Raw genomic sequence first — 15,639 nt, 5'->3', positions numbered from 1 at the left:
GTAGTCACTTGTAAAGCTGATCATAAAGTTAAAGCAGTTTTGAATCAGGTAAAGGAATTAGTGTTTCACTGGGAAAAAATATGGTGATGTAGTAATTAGTATCATAAGTTCAACAAAGATTTAAAACTATGGGACGTGGTAGTAATACATTTTGAACACAGTTAATGAGCATATTCATTGCGTTCATTTCTAATTAAGTGGAAAAAATACTGGTCCTTTAAATGGAGATAATAAATGTGCAAGTCAGTCTTGCACAAACATGCAACACCAGAATTTATTACCTGCTGTCTAACTAGGGAACTGGGAGTCATTATAAAGATTAGATTTACTGAAAAAAAAAATTGACAAAAAGCTCCAGTAGAAAATGTTTGAGGTAATAATTTTCCCATTAAATTTTTCTTGGCAGAGTGGGAGTGAGTTTTCCTTTTTAAAATACAGTTACTTGCTGTCATCGGGGCTAGTAGGACTGTTTGTACCCTTGAAAAGGATTCAGTAACATTTACCAACTTAGATTTCTATGAGCAATACATTTTGTTTACAGCTTTAGCTGTAAGAGAGCAGAACGCTCTCCAAACTGTCGAAACTTTCCTAGAGGTGTGTTAGGCTGGGGTAGGAGAGCAGAGGTGCTGTGGTCATGTAGCAGAGCAGTGGCTGGGGCAGCAGTAAGCTTCCCAAAGCCAGCTGGGGCCCGAGGGTTGCACTTCTACCTTTCTGAGCCCAGGAGCATTGCTGCTCACAGGTTTTCAAGCTCGACGGCAGGGGAAAAGCGACAGAAATTCCTACTGTTTATTCTGTCAGTAGGCATCTGGGGAATTGACATGAAACAGGTTGAAATATTAAAACCAGACGTGCCTTCTAGAGTAGTGGTTTTCAGTGTTTTTATGACTTGAGAACCCCCTAAACATTCTGCAGTGGAAGCAAGGACCTTTGTGTGGTGTATTAAAGCTTATGGGTGACAACTGACGGGCGTTCCTTAGTTCCTTTCATGGACCTATTTGAAGTTGTTCACTGATCCCCACGGATACCCAGACCACACGTTAAAAACCAATGAAACTAAATCAAACCTTCTATGTTCTGTTCTTTCAAAGCTCCCAACTCATATTTCTCCTGTCGGTATTACCAACGGATCGGGTTCTTTCTGACACATGGTGCGTTTATGTTTTTGCTTAACAAGTGTCTCACTGGGATGTGCATAAGCTCCAAATGTGCTTCCAAGTTTCCCTAAACCACCTTAACCTTCCGGAGCTTACTCATCCCTGGTATTACAAGGGGGCAAGATTGCATTACCAAAAGCCTCTGAAATTTCACTGGCAGCATGGAATATATTTCCAATGATATTACAGTGCCACACATGGCTAATTACAGGTTTTTTTGGTCTGAATTATTTCTGCCCCATCCTGCATATTCTAATTCCCCATAAAAGGAACAGGCTAAATCATACTCGTGGTCTATTCAAAACGCTAACTCTGCTCTTATTTCTTTAACCTCACTGTGTGATTTTATTATGTATTTAAGCCAGTAGCAAGTTGGAGGCTTTTTTAAAAAGAGCTAACTTTGGTAGTATACTTTCAGCATTTAGAAATAATAAAAATATAATAAGAAATTTGGTTTATGCATTAGAATTGGATGTTCGTAGAAATTTACCAGTAAATAAACATGTAATTTTCTTTTCTGCTCAGGTATGACTTTGTAGAAGTTGAAGAACCTAGTGATGGCACTGTTCTAGGGCGCTGGTGCGGTTCCAGTAGTGTGCCAAGCAGACAAATCTCCAAAGGAAACCAGATCAGAATAAGATTTGTGTCTGATGAATATTTTCCTTCTCAACCTGGATTCTGCATCCATTATACCCTTCTTGTGCCAGTAAGTAACACGTTTCAGGAGCATTTCAGAAAAATAACGTCTTTGAAGTGGTGGCTCAAAAGAATCTTTACGTAGTTTAGGGTTAATTACTGTTTATTTCATAGTAATAATAATAGTGAATAATTTGTCTGCCAGAATTGTACGTTTTGCTCTTTAACTAACTGAGTGTTTTTGTGGTTGATCTTGGATGGCTTTGGACTGGGAAGTTGATGGCTCAGTTGTTTATATGGAAACTCGAATAAAATGTTTGCATTCCTATTACGGTGCAGTGAAATAAGCCACTTTTTCTTGCTTTGAGATGAACAAATTCAGCGTAAGAATCAGCTGTGTGACCTGTAAAGAACATTGAGTGCAAGTGAGACTGAAGAAATTTATGTTCTTCTAAGTCAGCTACGCCATGCAGAGCTGGATGATTATACCTAGCTCAAAAAAAAAAAAAAAAGTCCTTATTATTCTGAATTGTTTTATTATAGTGGCAAAGCAGATGAAGCACAATACTTATTTTTCACCGCATTTTTCCTGGAAAATGTACTTTAGACTTCTCTTAATGTTGTTTAACACCTGCAACTCACAGGAACTAAATGCTAATTGTTGTCTGAAGTATGGCTGCTTTCACCATCAACAGATTTCTATTATTTTTTTTTCAACAAGCGAAAGATCTGTGCTAGCAAAACAAGATTTGTAAGTTTTTAGGGGTGAGACGATGTTCTGAACTTCAGGATTGAGTGGAACAGGAGTTGACTTGTTTTAGATATTCCATATTTAAAGAGAGTAAGGAATATTTTTGTTGCAAGCTTTATAATTCACTTTGTGAATCTCCTCAGTCATCTTGTGGTTTGTGGTATTTGGTTAGTGTAAAACATCTGCAAGCTCAATAAAAAACTGATCAAAGGAATCCATGTTGTAAGCCTGCTGACATGCACTTCACTCAATGCATTTGACTTGCTTCTTTTTCCATTTTTGCCTGTTGTCCTCCTTCACAAAACTCCATTTATTGAGGAGAATCAAAGACTAATTCTGTGCATCTTTTGATAACACCTCATCTCCTGTCTTACATGTTTAGTACACTGGTAGTGAAGTTATTTAAGTGCTGTATTGTGTATATACATGCTGTTTCCTGTTGTATGCCTCTCAGTATTGGTAACTATTTAGGCCTAAGTAATATTTCTAAAATGACTAAGGGCAAGTCTGTTTGACTCTTTTGTAAGCTAGATGAATGAATTTTGAAATCAGAAAACACATCAGTCAGTCTCTAAACCATCTTGGAATATGGCCAGGTTTGAACTTGTAATACCAAAGGGCAGAAGGTAATGAGTATGTTTACTTTTAGAAAATAGTAAAAAGAAGATCCCTAAATAGATGTTGTGTGAGCTGATGCCAGATTTCATTGCAGTTGCTCTAGTGTTGCATCCTACCTGCTACACGTTTATCTGACGTTTGATCAAATTTTTCTGGAATGGTTTAAACAAATGCACCTAAAACAAATGCACCTAAAACTACCAGAATATACATATAATTATATTCATGTGTTGCTGGGCTGGATTTATTCCTATATACTTGACGGGGAAAACTTTTAAATTATTAACACTCGCAAAAGTAATCTCTAATTTTCAGAATATTTAGATCACTAACCATGAATATCTGCTAAGTAGACAAAAAACAGAGACTCTTGACACTGTATTATGCCTTTTTTTTGTCCTTCTTTTCCTCCATTAATTAAGTTTATATGCCTAAGATGTATGCATACAAACTGTTACAGAGAACAAGCTATTTTATCTGTCACTTATGTAAGAGGAAAGAGCAATCCCCACCATGTCACAGGAATGCAGAGCTAGCTTCAAAATGCACAGTACAACAACTGTTCAAAGGTTGGTGAGAATGACTTTCCAAATTTCTAATGGAGAGATTTTTCTTCAAAACAATCCATTTTAATAAGCCATGGAAAATAAAGTTTCACATTTCAGACTGCGTAATTAACTGTAGAGACTGTAAATGCAATCCTTATTGATAAGTTGCAGGATTAGACCTGCTTCTGGTTTTCAAGCAATAGAAAACTGAAGGCTCTCTGTCTCTCTGTCTCTCTCTCCTTATTCATTTATGCATATACATCTAATGCTTTATCATCCTACATTTCAAGATAAATTAAAATTTACGGCTTCCTCCTTCGTGTGAAAAATGTCAGCTACAGGAATGAGTGTAATTTGTAAGTGATTTTTGCAAAAAACCATCACTGATTTGCTTAGTGATTCGCTTTTATGAATTGGTCCTAAACAGTTAATTTTATTTTTTTTTTCATTTTTTAAGAAAAGGGGGAGGGGGAGATGCCTGGTAGACTAGCAATGAGAGATTGTTTGGGGAGAAATGAAGCAAAACTGAAATAAAACAGTGCAAGCTTGTTTCTGTATTTGGAGGCCACACACGGAGAAGGGCACTGGACACATTTTCAGGTCTTTTAAAGAGCAAGAGAAATAGCTTTGTTGAACACTCCTGTAATTTATTGTATATATATATATTTAACATTGTATATTATATTTCAAACTAACTTTTCTATGATTAATAAGTAGAAGGAGAATGACTATTGATCTGATTACCTTTCTCCTAAGATATAGCTGCTCAAAAGTACTACCATTAGTTCCAATGGCACTCAGAACAACATGGCTTTACAGGAACATTTAACACAGGATTGCAAGGCACTGCTTAAAAGCTGTGGGTACGCTGTATACGAGCAGAACGTTTCCCGAGACAACCACACAGCTTTTCTTAAGGATCTAGATAACTGCAGTTTAATTATCTGATTTTCTTCCATTTTAAATTGTGTGTCATGGGTACATCTCAGAAGAACATTCTCTAATTTTGGGTTAGCTCTCTTTATTTTTAACTGTGTTCTTTTGTTGCAAGTTAATTGGAACACTGTAAAGTGCAAGGAAGTGTTGAAAAAGCTTATTTTTGCTAAGAAAAGTTAGCTTGTCTTATTTCAGAGTTCTCCTGCTACTTTCAGCACAGTTGTTATTCTTAGGCACTCTTTTCATGCTATACCCTATCACTTAGTCAGTGCTTACTGGTGGGCTGCATTATTCACTAAGGGCTGTTTAGTGGTTGTTCTGCATTTTGACTGTTCAGCTATGCCTTTACTAAAAGTCGTGTATTTGGCAGTGTTATATAATCCAAAACCACCTAGAAATATACTGCAAAAACGATCCATATTTCATCTCTTTTCCCCTCCTTCTCACTTGCCCCCAGTTACAGGTCTGATCCATATAGTAGCCATATGCAATTAAGAAGAAACCTCATGAACACCTACAATATGAGTTTGGGCTTCAGTCTTTCCAGAGACTTGTTTAGTTTAAATTATGTCAGTTACAAGTTTGGCATAGAAAACTTGATGTAATAAAGCCCATTGTTTCTTGGGGGAGCGGGTGAATGGGATACTTGATGCCTGAGGTGCCATTAAGGAATGCATGACTGATTGCCAAAGTAGTTATTAATTATTCAGGGCACTCAAAACAAAGCAGCTCCAGTTAAAGTCGAAGCTGGGGGTGACTATATTCCCTTTCTTTTTTGGCATATGGCAGCATGTCTGCAAGATCATGCCAAAAATCTTTGCTAAGAACAGACTTAACCCTCTTTTCTGCAAGTGAAGACAAACAGCAAAATCTAAAGGGAGTCTTACGAGACTGACCTGGTTTAAAAGTGACTTGGAAGGTGTTTTGTGATTTTGGTGCAGTACCTGTATGGCTACCTGGGTTTCAATCCAAAAGAGATCATGTTCTTTTGATGGAGAGATGATGTCTGTAGTTCTCTTGCTGGTAACCGTAAGGAACTGTTAACTTGTAGTTGACTTCAAGAAGGACTAATATTCCTCAGGTAATCTGTTTAAGGCCGTGTAATAATTGTTACTTCATTTCCTCTGAATTATCTAAACTTTATCTTTTTTAGGGTTATGTTCATTTTGTTTGTGAAATCTCTTTAAATTGAGAATGTTTAATGAGAAAATGCTGATAAAATGTAAATAGTTGTAGAAAAATGTGTACTAATAAGAGAGAAAGGAAAGCTCTTACCTGGCTTTCCCTTTCATCCATTTCAGAAATGTCAGATGTGTATGTGTTACATCAGGACCAAAGACCAAGAGAGGCCTAATTTTGGCTGCAATAACTGAAAACCCATCTAGAAACATCACAAAAGGATATTATTCATCTCCTAAGCAAAGGTGAAGGAAAGGCGTTATCTCAACAAGTAATCAAAAGTATTTGGAAAAGAAACAATATGATTTTAGGGGTTTTTTTGAGCCAGAGCCAAGGTTGTATGAAACAGCAGGAGAGTATGTAAGTGTTAGGCAGTGCTTTGGATGGCTACATGAGAAGAAAGAGGACTGTGAAAATCTTTTATACATTCAGAAAGGCTCTTAAACATAAACTCTGCGTTCAGAGTTTCCACTATGTATGGTGAATCCTAAGCTCAGATAAATCAACAGGCTCCTAAAGATGCTCAAGCATGTAAATCCCTTGATTCAGTTTTTGTCTGTGGCAAAGAATGATGTTGCAAGTCAAGGGAGGTTTTTGGACGAAGTTCTCCCTTGGCGATTTCATTTTGCATTAGATCTAAGCTGAGGATTGAAGAGAAATTCCCTTTAAATTTTTTACATAAGATATGAAAGATTACCCACAAATACATAGATAGGTGGGACATGCTTCAGGGTCAGTTCTTAAAAATAAAAAAAAAACTACAGAGTACAAAAACGAGCTACGATGAAAAGAAAATAATCTTTTATCAGTCAGTAGTAATAGAAACAAGCATTTAATCTGTTATGCTTGCGGGGATGTGAATTTGAAAATGTGTTACTTGGCAGAGTTAGAAGTAAGGCTAAGTTTCTACACCTTTCACTGTTTCTCAAGACATCTCAGCATGTCTTAAACCAAATCTTTAAGGAATCTGTTACCAGTGGTGGTCATAAATGGATGATTAAGGAGCGCTAAGAAGAGGCCAAGAAGATGTGAGGGATGGAGCACCTCCCCTATAAAGACAGGCTGAGGGAGCTGGGCTTGTTCAGCCTGGAGAAAAGAAGGCTGCTGGGTGACCTCATTGCAGCCTGCAGTACCTAAAGGGAGCCTACAAACAGGAGGGGAATCAACTCTTTGAAAAGGTAGATAACTGCAGGACAAGGGGAAATGGTTTGAAGTTGAGGGAGGGAAGATTTAGGTTGGATGTCAGGGAGAAGTTCTTTACAGAGAGAGTGGTGAGGTGCTGGAACAGCTGCCCAGAGAGGCTGTGGATGCCCCGTCCATCCCTGGAGGTGTTCAGGGCCAGCTTGGATGGGGCCCTGGGCAGCCTGGGCTGGTATGAAATGGGGAGGTTGGTGGCCCTGCTTGTGGCAGAGGGCACTGGAGCTTCGTGATCCTTGAGGTCCCTTCCAACCCGGGCCATTCTGCAATTCTGTGATTCCTCATCTGTGATTTCTATTCTGTTCCACTTTTAAGCTGTTTTCTGCAGAAGGGAGGGAATTCCCTGTATGCTTTATGTGTTTAGTAATCTGTAACCAACCTTCCTTGACAATAATTGTCCAGTTTCCCCTTGAGCCCAGGCAAGATTCTTGGTTTCACAGCATCCTTTGATAAAAAGTCTTACAGGTGTATTGCTTGTTTACATAAAGAACCACTTCCTTTTGTTTGAGCCATGCTACCAGTAGCTTCACATGATGGCCACTAGTTCTTACAGTTGGAGAGGCAGAGAACAGTTGTTCCCACCCATCTTTTTCAAACTGCTAGCCCTTTTCTTGCTGATTAATCCCAAACTGTTCAATCATTCTTTATCAGCAAGCCATTACAAATCTTTCATCATTCTTTTAGTAGCCTTTTGGACCCATTTGAAATTGCAAGGCATTGGAGATAATGGTACAGAATTTGCTAATAGCAAGAGATCTGTGTCGGAATCGGACATATCAGAAGGATAGCCAAGTATACCAGAATTTGTTGTGTAACAAAAGTGGTGGAGGGAGATTTTTCAGGGTTGGGGCAGCTGGTGGCAATTTTTTGGGGGTGTTAGGTCATTGAGAGCAGCAGCAGAGTAGCAGATGGTGAGATGGAAGTAAGATGGAAAGCTACATTTGGAGCACCTCTGGAATTGGAAATTGGCATGATTGCCAGGATCGTGTGAAGTTCATGTTGATGCTTCACTTCTCAGTGGTTAACTCTTCACTTCCCACAAACTTCTTGAGGTTATTAAGTCTCTAGCCCTGAAGCAGATTGATTGCTAGCAGTTCTCTGGTTGCAGGACTAGTTGTTTAGTCATGGCTTGGCAGGATTTTACACAGCACAATGGTGAAAAGATTGACAAGTGCCTGAAAAACTGGGGATGAAGGCAACTGGGGATTGAAAGGCAACATTGGTTTATTGAAATTATGAAGTTAGTGTCTGAGCAGAGACACATTTGTGTTAGAACACATTTCTTCTTCTTTATACACATTGAGACAGTATCTAAATACTTGATTAACTTCTTGAATACTTCTTTTCCTACAGAATGTGGAGATTGTATTGGAACCTTATATAAAAGAAACATCAAAACACTCCTTTGTTTGAAAGGAATGCGTGTGTAAAACATGCCACTCAAACACTGGTCCCATGTAATCGTAGCTGTTGGATGTTACGTCAAAATAAATATTCCACGTTGATTTCCTAATGTTCCTTTAGCCTTTTAAAATGGTTCTGTAATCATGGCTCAGATTTATTTGTTCAATTTATTGGTCATATCTGTTCTAAAGACTGCATTTTCTATCACCAATGATTTTTTAATTAATTTTTTAAAATTGTTTAATAAGCTACTTTTAAAAATCAACCCAAACACTTTCCTCCCATATTCTTCTAGCTTTTTTTTTTTTTTTTTTTTTTACCAAGAGAACTTTTATCTTTATTTTTTCTGTTTCAAGCATTATATAACTGTCTAGTTGACAATCCCTTTTCCAGTTTCCAGGATCAGCGTGTTATTCACACCTTTCTGAGAAAGCATGCTGATGGCTTCTCTACAAATCCCAAAGCAGAGGGACTCTGTTCCATTCTCAAAGTAACCTCCTGTGTAACTGGCATAGTCCTAGGTTTATTGTGCTTTCAAATACTAAGGGACTTTTCCTGACATGCTTGCTAGTCAAAAAAAAGGTAAGCAAGTGTACATTCGATGCTAGATTCCAGTACCATAACTTTAAATTTTCCTATTTTAGCTTCATTTGTGTCATCTCCCTATGCATTCTAATGGCTATGTCACAGTCGCATTGCCTCATCCCAACAAACAGACAAATCAACAAAACTTTAGTGGTGTGTACTCTGCTAAGTTTTGTTAACATAATTCTGGTAGGGAAAGATGAAAACAGGAATGAAAGGGAAAATTTGAGGACAGAACAAAGAAGAGTTACTTAGTGCAGTTTCTCTGACCATTTTTTTGTGCATGTGTTCCATATCTGAAAGGGCCCTTAGGGACAGCAGAATCACAAGAAAAAGAATGAAATAGTGGAGCAGCTTCTGTAGGTGACTGACAGCACAGCCTGACAACATAGACCGGTGGAAGCAGCTTTTTAAATTCAGGAGAAAAAAATTCTTGACAGAGTAATAGCACTGTGTAGTAGCTTCGGGGTAAGAGTTTGCTTGAGGAAAGATTAATGTGGGGTATTGGTGGTAGTGTTAAGAGAAATCCTTTTGTTTCTAAAAAGGGACAGATAATAAGCACTGTGGGAATACCAAAATTTGCACCTGTCTTGTCTTTACAGTACCTGGCCTCTGGTGTTACAGATGGGGATTATGAGCTGTCATTTGTTAGCTTCTCATAAGTGCTCAAAACTTTTAATGATGATGATGAAAGGTTTGGCTGAAGAAGCCAGGATTTTTGTTCAAATGGTTCTGGTTTTGTTTTCATGGGGAAAAAAAATCTACATAATGACAAAGGTGATGAATCTGGTCTTTCAATTATCTCTGACTAGGATGGTGGAGAAAGAATTAAGAGAGTTCCTTCTGTGCTGACTACTGGTAGCCAGTACACATTAATTGCTTAAAAAATGAAGACAAATAAAAACCTTGTGCATGAGAACAGGGAACAATTTCTGCTTGGCAAGTCAGTTCCAGAAGCTCAGGCTGCATTCTGTTTTTGAGCTGGGCAATAAATTGTAGGAAGAAAATCGCTAAAAATCTTTTTTTATGAGGAGAACTAAACTGCAGGGCTTCAAATTGAAGGGAGCAATTTAGTGCATGAAAGACCTGGCTTAAAGGCACTTGAGAAGTGAACGCATGAAAGCAGATGGTGCAGCCTTTAGGAGAAATGTTGCATATAACCTTGAAGACATTGTGAAACTGTTAGTTCCAAATAACCCTTCTCTTTCTTCTGCATAAGGATCCCTCCATAATACTCAGCCTTGACATCATGCACAACAGTTCTCAGGTTCTCTATTAGATGGTGAGGGGAATTTCAGTGGAGTGCTGTACATACTTCAATCACTCTTATGCTTTATTGTCTAGTATGTCGCCCTGATATCTTTTGGTAGCTCTTAGCTTAATAGCTTCTTGGCAGATCTGTTCGAACCATTCTTCAAATAGCATGACAAATACTCTTTTAACAATGTGATCATCTTTAACGAGGCATCCTAGCCTAAGATGGTTCTTGCAGAAGTCCCTGTATTCATGGTTTGGTGAATAGTTGGCATAGTAAATATGGTTCCCTAGAACTGAATTTGCAAATGTATTGTTTCAGTAGGTTTATTCCAAATATTTTTGTGTCAAAAGGAATTGTCTGGATCTGGCAGTAGGATGTTTCCAATACATTTCAGTTCAGATCTTTACTGAAAAGATTGTTTATGCTATTATACATATATGAATGTAAAAACAGCAGTATTTTTAAAGTTTCAAAACCTCTGAAGTTGTGTCATAGACAAATTTTGCTGATTCTATGCAACTTGAACTTGTTGAACTTTCTGCTAGCTGTCAAAACCAAGATGATTAGGTAGGTGAGGAGAGTAAGGCATCTGAGAGTTTCATTCAGACATCACCTTTACTTCTTTGGAAGACAGGAGCAAATGCCACAATGTTTTTAACATGCTTGCTGGCAGGCAGTTAGCCTCATATACGTAGGATTTTAATATGTAGGTTGTTAATAGGGTTGCTCTTGCCTAGCTTTTAAAAACCACTCTAATCTTCTGATCTGCATGTGCGTATTTGTCTTCTGGCTTTTCAGTGTGAGGTGTACCAGGCAACCAAAAGTTAATAATGAAATACTTACCGTTCTTGAGTCACCTGCATAACGCCTTTCTGTCTTGGAATTCATATATTTTAGTCAAAGAAAATCCTGTCATTGTTCTCTTCCTGTTTGCACTCTGTCAATATTTGTAACTTTAAATACTGTATTTACTTTTAAAAATTGCTTTTCTGATTAAAATAGTTACAGGCAGCTTTCATGTGGGGAAAACCCCAACACCCTATAGCAATTAGTTGTTCAAAATAGCAGTGCATCTTTGATGCAACGTAGAGGTAGAGTTAGGATTCACAAGAAACTCTGAAACCAGCACTTTGCTGGTATGAAACACTTCAGAATAGAGCCTAGCATTTCATGAAGAACTAGACAGATGGTGAAATCCATCATACAAAGACAAATGGAAAATTGTCAGATGGTTTTTCAATTTTGTTTCATTAAGAACAAAAAAGTTGAATTACTTCTAGTACTAAATATTTAGATAGATGAAAGATGGCACATTAGTTTGGAAGTAACTTATTGCTTTGCTAACAAAGCACGTCAAGAAGTATGAGAGCTTAAGGGGCAAAGCAGCACATCTATGATGTGATAGAGAGGACAGATATGCCTGATAGGTTACAGATGTGGGATATGGGTGAACTTGAGCTCACAGCCCACTGTATGGAGGCAGAGCACTCTTTAGTCAGCCCTCTGCTCTGCTGCAGTAAACCAAACTGGGTACATACTGCAAAGCAGCATTCTAATCCCACTTAATTTAAAATCATAAGAACACCTTTGAAGCAGTGTCATGGGGGAAGAGCGAAGTAAATTCAGCTGCTACTTTTGTAAGCTACTTACATATCATTGTGTAGGTAAGGATTTATTTATGTGTTTGTTTAGAATTAAGGTTAAACAGAAGAGGAGGAAGTAAACCATAACGGTTGTGTGCAACGCTGTTAGTAAATAGTGACTTTTTTTTGCAGATTTTCATGCAGATAATCAGTGCACTTGAAGGGTCTTCTGTGATTGTTTTGTGGGATTGTGGCTGTTGACCATCGTTTTAACCATTTTTTCTCATTTATTTGCATCATTTTCTGTGAACTTTTTATCTCTTAATTGCGCACCTAGCATTTTAAAAATTGTGCTAAGAAGCTGTTGCTTTAATTTAGAAGAAAGCTGCCATAAAAGTAAACAAACAGATGACATTTCCACAAGAGAGTTTGCTATTTCAATATCTGAAGGTGTTTACAAATTACAGAGCAATTTAAAACACTGACAAATTAAAAGCTGCCTGAGTGTGAACAGAGGATACCTTTGCTTTTCAGGGTGTTCAAAAGAGAAAACATAGTAATGATAGTTGGAAAACCTGAAATGATGCCAGTCTGAGGAACACTATTAATTAAGCTACACAAAGCTAGTGCTATACAAAAGTGCCAGTGGATAATTTATAGTTAGAGGCTGGTCTAAATTTCACGGTTAATGCTTGGAGGAGTGGCAAAATAGTAAAGTGATACCACAAAAATCTGAAACCAGAAGCAACTCATTTTAACAACACAGTTTTAAGAAAAACAACGACTTTCCATTCTTCTCTTCTCTTTAAATCCAATTCCCTAGTGATATCAGAGTATTTTTTTTTCTTCTGAAGGACTCCACACTGTTATTCCTTTAATCAAACACTCACAAAAAGCACTGCCCTAGTCTAGCAACTGGAGAACTCCCAAAGAGAAGCAAGAACAAGTCTATCAAACACGTGCACAGCACATGAACTTTTCATTATGAGTATTCTATACCCTCCTTTGTCTGTTGCTTTAGTGGAGGCTTTAGTGGGGATAGTGCATGGTACGTAACGGGCCATTCCTTCCTCACAATAAGGCATTCGTGGCTTTCACTGATATTTTCTGCTGCAGGAAAGGATGGTAGCTTTTTTTGGGGAGCACTGCTAGCTGCTGAGGTAGGAAGTGAAAACTGCAGTCAAGTTACCTGAGGAGGGACACTGGGCAATTGTCATGCTGACAGATTGAATCATTCTGTTTACAAATGGTATTCCTGTAGTTTCTGACAAGGAGAATAATTTCATTTAGCATTGTTCTGATACGGTGTGAACTTTCATTTCATTGCTGCATGTAGTTTTAATGCTCATTATTTCTAACGCGATGAGCGCACAATTAAAATTGAAGTGGTAGATAATAGCACTCTTTCTATCGTATAGGCCTTTGAAATCTCTGGATGTTTTCATTTTAGCTCTTTTCTGTTGTTCAGGTGGTGCGATTGCTGTCAGGCAGATTTTGAAACAAACAGAGCCCATTGCCCTCAACAGGAAATGTTAGGTATTGGACTCAGAAAAATGCTGCCCAGCAAATCAATGGCCATGTTACCCAAGGGTAAATAGATTATTTGAAGTATACACGTATTGATAAATTCGGTGGCAAATAATTGTCCCTTTAAGTATTTATTGCGTTGAGAACAATTTTCTGCTCTGTGTGATCTGATTTTACAGTTGCTGCCTCTTCCTCAAAATTCCTAACCGAGTGAATAAGACACCAGAGACTGGTTTAATAATGAAGTAAAGATTACCAGCACAATTGTAAATTTGTTGGGAATTGTGTTCAAGTTAGCACTGAAACTGCTTTACTAAGATCAAGATCAGTATTTATCTCTAAAAATCCAATTGGTTTAATTTTCTGTAGAGTACTTTATAGTAGAGAAAAAAAAATGTCAATATGTATTTTAGTTTCTTACTAAAAATCTTTGTTTTCCTCAGAATTCTTTTACAATCCATAACTGCTAAGATAATTCACATTGATATTGTTTGAGCAGATGCTACAGCCTTAAACAGCAAAATCTTGTCTTAAAATGGAACTTAATTTTACAGAGGGAATTTTTTACTGATAGGAATTCAGTCAAATTACATTGTTTATGCTGATGTATTTTAAATGATAATTCTTCCATCCCATTCCCAAGTGCTGACACGATCATTTATTAATTATAATTCATGCAAATCCTCACTTTTGTTTAGTGGGACTGCACACATAAAAATGCAAAACAGTTTCAAATTAAGTAGTGTATAATTGAAGAAACCTAGGAGCATGCTAATAATGTCACCTTGGCAATTAGGTGCCTTCCCTGTATAACTCCTTGTAAAAGAAGGGATTTAATAAAAAATAGTTAATTGACTCTTATCATCAGCAGTCATTGTAGTCAATTTAGCTGACTTCTTGGCATTTCTTCTCAAGGATAGTTTCTGCAGTACCTGTTACGAGGAAGTAATGCCTCCTATTTACTGTGTTGGCCCACAGTGTCGGAGGTAGTGGTGGTATGTCAGCAGAGGCTGAACCTCCCCACCAATATTCCATTACATGTTGGTGCTGTGTGGCAGATGGCAGCAGAGGGGCAGTCTGACAAAATGGTGTCTGGTGTGGGGGTGCAAGTGGAGGAGTGGCATGTCACTGAATTCTTCCATGAGGAAAAAATGGCACATGCATCAATGCTTGCTGAACATTTGTGGAGACCAAGCAGTGGATGTGAGCACAGTGAGGCAGCAGTGGTGCCTTTCAGTCGAGGCAACTGCAACAGTGGGTTGCCTCCACTGGTGCTCATTTTTACGAGTGTGACATGCAAGCTGTTGTTCAAGGCTGATGGAAATACATAGCCTGTGTTGAAAAACACTGTAAGAAAATAGCTGAGTATTTGCTCTATGAAGTAGTAGCGTTGTGCTCTTTGTATCTGTTCTAGTTTCTATGTAAATAAATAGAGGCATTATTTTTGGATTTGTCAATACCGATTGCTATTGCAAGCTTCCAGAATTGGTTTCTGTTCTCTATACAAAGAAATTGTCTAATCGGATTCACTGTGCAGGCCATGTGGAAGAAATCCCACCTGCAGTAGCCTCACAAATATCTTCAGTGAGTCTTCTTTGATTCCCTTGCAAAATTTCTTGTTTCTCTTCTTCTGCATCACATTGCAGCATCTGTCATAAATGCCCAGAGCAACTGTGATATGCACTGAGATGCACACTGAGTAATAAGTGCTTCTTTCTTACATGATACCCTTTTGCTATCACTTTATTTATCTTCTTTGTCAGATTTGTGAAACTGTTTTGTCAAGTGTTCAAATGACGCACGTAGATCAGAAGTTTGGTCTGCTTTGCAGTCTTTGAAGCACATTTTCTGTCTGGATCAACAGATGTCTCGTGGTTAGAAAGATCCAACCAGATCTTTCAGACCTTAGGCTAACGCAGTAAATAACTTTATGTATTGTTGGATTCAACAGAACATAAACAACATCTGCAGTTCACAGAAAATCATATTTTTTATGAGCTGGAAAATCCAGGTGAAGCCAATGCCTAACACTCTTTATTTAAACTGATAGTAAACCCCATATCCAACCACTTCCTAGATTGCAATGAATAGCAGCCCATGAAGCCACAATTCATGAAAGCTTGGAAAACCACATTTTTTGATGTCTGTATTCTATAATCACTTCCATGTATTCCCCATGAAATCACCAGAAATGCACAGTATTCTTGATTCAGTGAACAGGAAAGGAGGCTGAGGAAGAAAACGTTTTAAATCTAAACAAACT

General features: G+C 37.9%; 1 protein-coding gene across 1 annotated transcript in view; it reads left to right on the top strand.

Annotated features, from left to right (window-relative positions):
• Positions 1–15,639, top strand: part of PDGFC (platelet derived growth factor C) — a 117,222-nt gene that overhangs the window by 80,837 nt on the left and 20,746 nt on the right. Inside the window, exon 4 of the mRNA XM_042829680.1 lies at positions 1,680–1,860. Coding sequence (XP_042685614.1) covers positions 1,680–1,860 — 181 coding nt within the window. The remainder of the gene's footprint in view (positions 1–1,679; positions 1,861–15,639) is intronic.

The sequence above is a fragment of the Centrocercus urophasianus genome, unplaced genomic scaffold (genome assembly GCF_019232065.1).
Source record: "Centrocercus urophasianus isolate 14NV4802_14NV808 unplaced genomic scaffold, USGS_Curo_1.0 seq_32, whole genome shotgun sequence".
In the NCBI taxonomy this organism is placed as follows: domain Eukaryota; kingdom Metazoa; phylum Chordata; class Aves; order Galliformes; family Phasianidae; genus Centrocercus; species Centrocercus urophasianus.
Note: the sequence above shows the minus strand (reverse complement) of the source record. Positions and strands in the feature narration are given on the sequence as shown.